Source organism: Athene cunicularia, assembly GCF_003259725.1.
Source record: "Athene cunicularia isolate RWA chromosome 1 unlocalized genomic scaffold, athCun1 chr1_part1, whole genome shotgun sequence".
NCBI lineage: Eukaryota > Metazoa > Chordata > Aves > Strigiformes > Strigidae > Athene > Athene cunicularia.
The window spans coordinates 61,028,694-61,038,184 of NW_020799091.1; the positions used below are offsets into that span (position 1 = coordinate 61,028,694).

At 37.2% G+C, this 9,491-nt stretch overlaps 1 protein-coding gene across 2 annotated transcripts; it reads left to right on the top strand.

Annotated features, from left to right (window-relative positions):
- The first annotated feature begins 130 nt into the window (after nucleotides 1-130).
- ABHD13 (abhydrolase domain containing 13) lies at nucleotides 131-9,184 on the top strand. 2 transcript variants are annotated; one of them, XM_026855802.1, is made up of 3 exons: nucleotides 131-525; nucleotides 1,686-1,721; nucleotides 6,460-9,184. In XM_026855802.1, exon 3 carries the CDS (start codon nucleotides 6,495-6,497, stop codon nucleotides 7,506-7,508), a length of 1,014 nt encoding a protein of 337 aa, XP_026711603.1. In that variant the 5' UTR covers nucleotides 131-525; nucleotides 1,686-1,721; nucleotides 6,460-6,494; the 3' UTR covers nucleotides 7,509-9,184. The 2 variants fall into 2 exon arrangements, with proteins under 2 accessions (XP_026711603.1, XP_026711612.1); XM_026855811.1 differs by having other exon boundaries at nucleotides 131-457.
- The last annotated feature ends 307 nt before the right edge of the window (nucleotides 9,185-9,491 follow it).

Consider the following 9,491-nt stretch of genomic DNA (forward strand, 5'->3'; position numbering starts at 1 on the left):
CGAGGCCGGGTGCCCGCCGGCTACGGCGCTGCCATGGACAGGGGCGGGAACGGGCAGCACCCAGGCAGCACCTTCCGCTCCGCACCGGCCGCCCCCACGCCGGCAGCGGACCAGCGGGAAGACGGCGGGGGGGCGGCTGGGCAGGTCGGGATTTGATTTGGTGTTTGGGCTCTCGCCGTGAGTAGGCGCGGCAGTTCCCTGGGCCGGAGCGGCTGGCAGGCGGGGTGCTGTCCCCTGGACGCCTGGGGCTCCTGCGCCGGCCTTTCGGGGCGTCTCTCCCGAGGACGCGCTGCCGTGACAGCGCCCCTAAAAGCTCCCTCAGGTGCCTTCCTGCGAAGCCCTGGGACGGCCTTTGCATCTTCGCCGCAAGACCTTGCTCTAGTGTTTGGTTTGTCTCCGCTGCCATATGGAACGATTTCCGCAAGTGGGGATGCGTGTTAAGATAGGCCGGATGATGGTAACTTTAATGTTGCTTAACGTGCAAGTGAATGTATTGGAAAGGCTGAGCAGAACGTTTCTTTTTAGGTAAAATAGAAACAATTTAACGTGCTTGGGAAGTAATGTGTTTTAGAAGCCCGTGCTCACTAGAAACCTAAGGCTCTAATACTGTATCTGACCTTGGTTTCTTCTGGGTTTTTTACACAGTACCGTCATAATTCAAACTGTTAAGGTTCATTAAGGTTTGTCAGTTGGGAGGGGGAATGTAATAAGAATTAAGAGGGAAACGCCTTCAGTTATGAATATGTACCAGTTGATGCATAGCTGTGGAAGTTTGCTGTTTGAAATAGTTAGGAGAGGTGGCCTGCTGTTTTTAAAAGCCAGATCTCTTAAATGTCTGACAAACAATTGGTCTTACGCTGCTTTTTCCTTGGTTAGGAGTAGCTACTTTGCTGGTTTCTTTTTTTTTTTTTTTTTTTTTTTTACTGAGTCTCTGTAGTATTCTAGTACTAAAAAAGGGTATTTTTCCTGTCCTTACTAAACTTGGAGGTTTTCTTCTAGATTAGTCCCCCCCTCTGAAACTAATTTTTGACAGTTTAGGACTTCATATTTCTACTTAGAGAAGTATTCTGAATAAATACGAACAAATGTCAAATGCGTGTAAATCTTGTCTGTCTCTGGAGGAGATAAAGTCTATGGAAGGGAAGTGCAATAAAGAAACAATTCTTCAGATATTTCTCTGTGTTCTTAAGAAATACCTCATTTTGTCTTGAAACTATGAAATCTGAAGGATTGCAGTGAGTGTTAAAACTTTTTTTTTTAAAGCTCTTTAATGAGAAAGCAGCTGTTAAACACCTGAATACTCCTCTTGACACTGACTTTAAGGCTGCTTATACATTCAAAGTTAGCTTTAAGGAGGCAATGTAAATCTATCACAACATTGTTATCATGTACTATGTATGTTTTATGCTATGTGTTGTATGTATAGTCCAGGACATTTCAATGTGATTCTTGAATTTCATTATAAGATGATGTTTTCAGGTTTCTCAGATGTTTCAAGCGTTGAGCTTGATAGGAGGAGCATGAACATGATATGTATGATTTAATCAGTGAAGTAGATGTAACCTCTAGGGGTATTGTCTGTTAGCACTTGTTAATTTTTTTTTCAAGTAACAGTATAAACAGTAATTATGTGTGTAATTCAAAAGAAGTTTTACTCAAGGTTCATAAATGGAATTGTCTTTCAGGCAGAGATGAAGCCTGGGAAATCATCACATCCACAGGTAAATGTTGTATAAAGTGATTAGTGGGTGGAAATCGCACTTTTTGATATTAAAAATGCAGACAAAGACAAAAAATAGGACAGAATTTTTGGCAAATACAAGAGTAATTTCAATTGCTGTTCAAAATGTATGAAAACTTATTGATAGGTACTTTATGCATTTGAGTTTTTATGATCTTCAGTTAATAACTACGTTAACCATGTAAGAATAGCATTAAGGCACAGCAGCATATTATTAAAATGTCTTGATCATGAAGACTATTTTTCCTTCAGAATTTTTATTGTTATGAATGATTTATATTTTCAGTAGTTACTTAATTATGGGATTTGTAGCTCATCTGATAGAACATAGAGGTCTGAAGTAATTCCTGAACTGTGGATTTAGCAGTAGAGATGTATGGATACAGATGTTGTATGTGTGCATACGTATACATCTGTGTGGCAAAAAGTTGAAACTCATCACTTCCAAATTTCATTTCTGAGAGACAGTACAGTTCTGGGGCTGTGTAAACTGAACTGGTCTTTAATGGCCTTTAAGACAGACACAGTTGAATTGGGCTGCACTGCTGTTCTGTGTTAATGGTTTTCACTATTGAACTTTTTATTTAAATGTTGTCTGTCTTTTCTACTTGTCTCTTAAGTTTTTTTGATGATGCTTGTAAAATTGTAGGAACCACCAATATTGACAAAGTCTAGCTTTTCTAATGCAGCATAATCAGAGGGACAGGAGGAAATGTGAACCAGATAAATGCTGGAGAAAAGACTTCTGACCATATCAGTGATTAAGAAAACATCATCTGTGAGGAAAGAATAGAGTAGCTGAGTTTATATAGCCTGGAGAAATTGAAAATAGGTAACATATTTGGAGGCTAATAAACATTGAACTAGAAATAAAGAATTTAAGTTTCTTCGTCTTCCTGTTAAGTGTTAGGAAGTATTTCTGGTAGTAGCAGTAGCTAAGAACAAGAAAAGCTTTTGTAGGAATTTCCATTAATATGAGTTACCTAGGAAAACATCTACCAGATAAAACTGTATGGGTCTCCTCTTGACAACTGTGTACTTGTCACAGCCATTGACTTTCATGACAAGTTTAAAGAACAAAATATCTCCCTTATGCTTGTTTTTGTAGTCTCTAACAGTTTAAATAATCAGTGATTATACGATACTGTTGCTGTGTAAAATGGGATGTGACTTCTTGTTACAGGAGAACCTTGTCATTGGCAAAGTTATGACAATTACTTTAAATATAGTGCTGCAATGTAATGTTCTTTAAAAAAAAACAAGTGTGTTTTAGTGAAATAAGAGTGATTTCCAAGGAGTTAATGTTTTATCCAGAGGATTTGAAAAAGAAATCTGTAGAGAAACCTCATTTCCCTGGATGAAACAGAAGACCTTCCACTGGCCGGCTTACTGACTGCCCTTGGTTCCAGTGTCTTCATCTGTAGTACATGGATGCTGTTTCATTCCACCTTTCTGTAGAGCTGTGATACTTCTAACAGTAGAAGGCAGTGTAACTGAGATAATCCTGTTAAATAGTCAGCCATTTAAAAACCACAGTAACTAGTCATATTTGCAGGTGACAGAAAATGATTTAAAAGTTCTCTTTTAGAAGACGTAAAGGTGTGCACGCGTCTTGCTTTAACTGGGACATCAGACAGTTATCGCGCAAGTCCATAAGTGGTTCTTGTAGTCTAGGAACAGAAGTAGTCTTGTCTAGGAAGAGAAATGAGCTTGTCTGTGTGGCAGGTCCACTCTGTTTCTCAGGTTGACCAGCTTAGACATCAAAGTCTAAATGTATTGTTCTCCCTTTCCTTCCCTGGTCTTCTCTTTTCCCTGATTCTCCTGGTGTCTTGTTAGTTGCAAAAATTAAGATATACAAGAGAATCACAATGTGTGCTCTTCATAATTCAACACAGTTTGCATTGTAAAATGTTATATTGTAAACTGAAAGGTTTCTAACTTTCCACCCAACACAACAGTAATGGGAAATGAAGACTAAAAAGAGATTTTTTTTTATTTTTTTTTTTTGGGGGGGGGGGGGGTTTACTCTTGCAGTATGTTGAGTAGTCTCAAATCTTATCCACTTCAAAAAGTGTTGAGGAACACCTTATCACTCACTGAAAATTACTACATTAGCTTACCCTTTTTATTTATGTCCTTTAAGTGGAAATTTGGTTCTGCTTGAATCATCTTCTACTGTTCAGGTCAAACAAGATAATGTTTGGAAGGTCTGCTACTTGGGGCTCCATAGAAAGCGTGGTTTGTAGCTTTATGGAGAATGAGCTTGTACTGTCTTGGTTTAGATTCTTCTAGGCCTGTGCGCTTGCTTGAGAAACCACCATCCTCCTTTCTAGTAACCTTTCAATTTGTATTGGAAGGAGGTGGGGAAGAACCTAGGAGAAACTTGTAGTTCTCTAGCTAACAGATTTTGAAGTAAGAGACATGGTCTGTTTCAAGCCTGGAAATAGATGGAGCTAATGAAGTTTCAGGTAGCTGTGGAAAAAACCCTTTAATAGTCATGTAGTTGTTCATTAGTGCAGAGTAGTCAGCTTTACTTAAATGTGTATGTGAGTATGAAACATTTGTGGCTGTGTAGTTTACCCTTCCTGTTAGCTACCATATGTTGAGTTCTAGCTGTAGGATGCATTGGTCTTGCAACTTGAGTAGCAAATTTTTTTATACATACCTATATTTATCAGAAGTAATCACACAGCAGCAGTATCTCAGTAGTATAGCATTTTGATATTATTTTACTGAAATTAAAATAGCAGCACACAAATGCAACTAACATGGCTTTAAAAATAATCTGTATCAGTCTTCAAATAGCAATCCTTAGTGTATATGGAGCTATATATAGTGTATATATAGCTAGCTGCAAAACATCACCTTAAGTAAGATTTTTATGGCTTCTTTGGGTTTTAGTAGTTGTTTTTAATGATGGATCACTTACGAATATCTTGTTGAGAAATAATAGTCTCTTTCATTTTGTAAGAAAGTCAGCAAAACTTATCAGATAAGGAGGGTAGGGGGTTGTTTTTTTTTTTACTGTGTCATTATCAGTGTTCTTATTAGGAAGTTTTCTTACAAATTGAAGTATTTATGTTTTCTGATTACTGTGACTTCTTTACTAGAGAAATAGATCAGAAGAATTTTCATATAGACAATATTTCTGCATACTTCGATGTGGATATTGAACTCATAAATAATATAGTAAAGTTGGAGTAACTCCTCTCTAGATTACTTTATATTTTTCCATATTTGGAGTAGATTTACTATACAAAAGCTTAATTTCATGTTGCCTTTGGTTAATCTGTGAATCTTAAGATGTAACAACTTATTTCTGATTTATATCTAATTGTTGCATAAAATAATTAGAGATGGCAGTTTTTCCTGTTCATACTGGGTGCTCTCTTATTTGTGGAGTACAAAGGCTGTGACTGCAGAGGTCACCATTTATCACTCGATCCTACCAAGATGGCTTGTGCAGTTGCATCTCTCTCCAGTAGTATTAGGCCATGCAGCTTGTTTTGGTGTGGGTCCTGTGACTTAATTGAATGCTTGGATGCATCTCTGCATGTCATACTGCTTTGGAGTTAGTTCAGCTTCTGACTGCACTACATCATTTTAAGAGGTTACAATTTAGTGTCTAATGCATGTAATTATTATCAGCTATATAAATTAGTGTGTTGTTAAACAAGTTAGCTTGTGTTGTCACTTCCAGGCAGTATGGTTACTGTAGTTCTCATGTAGGTTTGACAGTTTCTGCCTATTTCCATATTACACTTGAACTCAGCAGTGTGAGAGATTCTTTGTATGAGGTGAGAGCATATCTCTTAAGGCTGGAAAGAAGATTTAATCCATTATTGTTAACATCACTCTCCTCGTTTTATGCTGTGTGTATGCTTTTGTCGTGAGTCTGTTTTCACGTTTGGACTTTTCAGAAGTTGTGCTTTTCACTGATCAGAAAATAATGTAGTGAGTTGACTGGTTTTGGTGGTCTTGTATGAGGACACAATCTTTCAGTTAAAGAGTTAATATGGATTACTGATCTGATAGTGGAAAATCATCATTATAAATTAGAACCAATCCAAATATAGCAAAACAGCTGTCATAAATATAACTACAATGTGATATCCTACTATGAAGGAGTGTCTGTCTTCTGACCAGTTTATATATTGCTCTCTAATCACAATTGATCAAGATTCTGAAAGACAGCCACTAAATGATAGCAGATCCAGTATGCATAGTGAGCCTCCACTGGTTGCAGAGTGAAGTGCAGAGGCTTATTGAATGCTCCTCTTGCTCTTAATCAGTAGCAACTTAGAAATAAGGGCTATTTTTGTTTGTGTTCTCTGGATTCTACAATTATTTATGTGAGAAGCTTTGACAAACTGGTGATACAGTCTGTGTGGTTGTTTGGTTGGTTGGTCGGGAAGACTGAGGGAAAGCATAAGTTATGGTCCCAGTCAACCAATTTTCTAGTGCTACTGATGGATCTTGCCTGCTGGAATAATGTAAATGGGATTTTGAAGAATTCTAAAGCTTTTCACTTATGATTGCTTTTCTGCTTGTTTTGGAGTTGAGTGGTTTCCAAAAATTCAAAGGGCGTTTGCCACCCAGTTTTATATTTATGTTTCAATGTATTGACTTTCCATTACTATTCTGCAAGTATGAATGCTTAAATCACTTAATTTTTCTTTTACCTATATTTATACATATATGTTTGGGGTTTTTTTCAGGATTTACTTGGAGTAAAAGATCACTGACTTCTACAATGGAAAAGTCATGGATGCTTTGGACCTTTGTAAAAAGATGGCTACTAGCTTTGGCTTCCTGGTCTTGGAGTCTCTGCCGTATTTGTCTTTTACCCTTGATAGTAACTTTTCACTTGTACGGAGGCATTTTACTACTTATATTAATATTTGTATCAATAGCAGGTATATTATATAAATTCCAGGATGTGCTGCTTTATTTTCCTGAACAGCCCTCTTCATCACGCCTTTATGTTCCTATGCCTACTGGTATACCACATGAAAATATCTTCATCAAAACCAAAGATGGAGTTCTTCTCAATCTTATTCTGCTGAGATACACAGGAGACAATGCAGCATATTCTCCAACCATCATTTACTTTCATGGGAATGCAGGCAACATTGGCCACAGGTTGCCAAATGCTTTGTTAATGCTGGTAAACCTGAAAGTAAACTTGATTCTTGTCGATTATAGAGGGTATGGAAAAAGTGAAGGAGAAGCAAGTGAAGAAGGTTTGTACTTAGATTCTGAGGCTGTGTTAGACTATGTGATGACTCGATCTGACCTTGATAAAACAAAAATTTTTCTTTTTGGCCGTTCCTTGGGGGGAGCAGTAGCTATTCACTTAGCTTCTGAAAATTCCCATAGGATTTCTGCCATCGTGGTGGAGAACACCTTTCTTAGCATCCCATATATGGCCAGCACTTTGTTTTCTTTCTTTCCAATGAGATATCTTCCTTTATGGTGCTACAAAAATAAATTTCTGTCCTACAGAAAAATCTCTCAGTGCAGAATGCCTTCTCTCTTCATCTCTGGGTTGTCTGACCAGTTAATTCCGCCAGTTATGATGAAGCAACTTTATGAATTATCCCCAGCTCGGACTAAGAGATTGGCGATCTTTCCTGATGGAACTCATAACGACACTTGGCAGTGCCAGGGTTATTTCACTGCACTTGAACAGTTCATCAAAGAAGTAATAAAGAGTCACTCCCCTGAAGAAATGGCGAAAACATCATCTAACGTAACAATAATATAATTACTCTTCTTCGGGGTGGGGTGGGGTGAGTACCTGCACTGTACCTTGATTTGTGAAAAGTGGTAAAAGAATGTCCATTTTTTAAATGTATGTCATGTCTGTACTTGCCTAAAGATTGAAATTAAACTTGGAAAGGTCTGATGCTTTATTAAGATGTTCCAGATAACTTTTACATTTGCAGCATTGTAAATGAACCATTTTATGTCTTTCTCATAATTTTTTGGTATCTCTGTCCATATATTCCATTTGTTTGACATGTACAACAGATGCTATTAAAGGAACTTGCTACAAAAGTAGTACAGAATGTATTAGTTCAGAACAATGGGAGGCTCTTCAGTATTCACTGCTGTATGTATGAGCTTTTTGGAGTCATGGTTAGCACAATGATTTGTTGCTTCTCTTAAGAGTTTATTTAAAGTGTGCCATGCATGAGATTAGTGTTTTATTCCTTGAAATTTTATATTATGCAAGGTTGGAAGTCTTTAATGTGCTAAATAATTTAAAATAACATTAATGATAGAGTATACTTGCAGGTATTCTGTTCTGGGTTATTACTGGGTTTTATGGTTATGCATACATATATTTCAAACTGCAACTGAAAAGACACTTTCCCTGTTTTCATTTTACTTTTTGTATTATAATAGTGACCAGAAAGTGTTATGTGCCTAATCATCACGGCTTCAGGATTTCACCCAGGCAATTTTCATAGAAAACTGAAGTAACCTTCAAAAAGAGAGCAGTGCGATCTAAGCTCATTTCCACCCCAAGCTCTCCTCACTAATGTACAAGCAAACTATTTTGCTGGTATTAGTCTGCTTGTGCATTTGAGGTGGGATTTCCCAAGACAAAGTGGGTGGTGTGATAACAAGGAGTGTCGTACAAGGTAAAAGTATGTATTTGTGTTAGATTTTTACTTTTCTTTTAGGCTGCTGTAGTGAAACGTCAGTGCCCTTTATTTATACCTCCAAAAGAAACCAATCCAAATAATTACCAGTGATCACATGATTAGAGATTAACATATACAGTTGTTACAGTAAGGATAATAAAAATGAGCAGTGCATTAAATTTAGTAAATCTAAGCTTGCTTGGTTAGACCTAAATTGGAAAGAGATGACACTTATTTTACCACTTTTACCCATTTGCTTGCAAAGTCTTTTACAGTTCTGTTGTACCATGTGGAAGTAGCCTAAAGCATCAGCAGAAGTGAGTTTTCTGTAGCTTTTCTGGGAGCTAGTATCACCGTTTCAGAGCCAGCAGTACTTAAATTAAGAGAGAGTCTGATTCTGACTGAATGTTGGGATTCTTTTTTTGTTTTGTTTGGTTTGGTTTTAGGAGTCCTTATCCTAGATAGGCATATCAAAATTGAATGCTGTTAGCTCAGCCCATATTGGAGTGTGGGGCTGTTTAAATCTCTTCTGCAGGTTTAATTTCTCATATACTGCAGCTGATAGTTTGCCTCTTCAAAACACTTTTTATGGGAAGAACAAACCGTGGAAAATCTTCCACGCAGTCTGTACATTTACCCTTCGGATTGAAATTTTTAAATAAACTTTTCTGCCATGTTGTCCCGATTCAGAAAAGCATCTCAGCACACACTTAAAATCTGTTTCCTGAAGGACAGTGGTATTTTAAGCTTGTGCTTAACTTCTCTGGTTGAATAAAACTGCTTTCCTGAACTGGTGCCTTAATGGTTATTCCTCCTAAAATTTATTACACGTGATTACAGGTCTTATGTACACATGGGTAATAGTTGTCAGCAATCTATAGATAGGGTTGATACATTTTTACTTAAATGTGATTTTTGATTTTTTTTTTTTTTTCAAATAAACATATACATACCAGAAATTGTTTTTTTCACAGGTAAGGATCTTTTGCCATACTATTAAGGTTTTCTTAGTTGACTGAAAAAACTATAGACCTAAAATAATTAGATCATAGTTTTAAATCTGAGTGAAACCAAAACTATCTCCTCAGCCTTCCAGT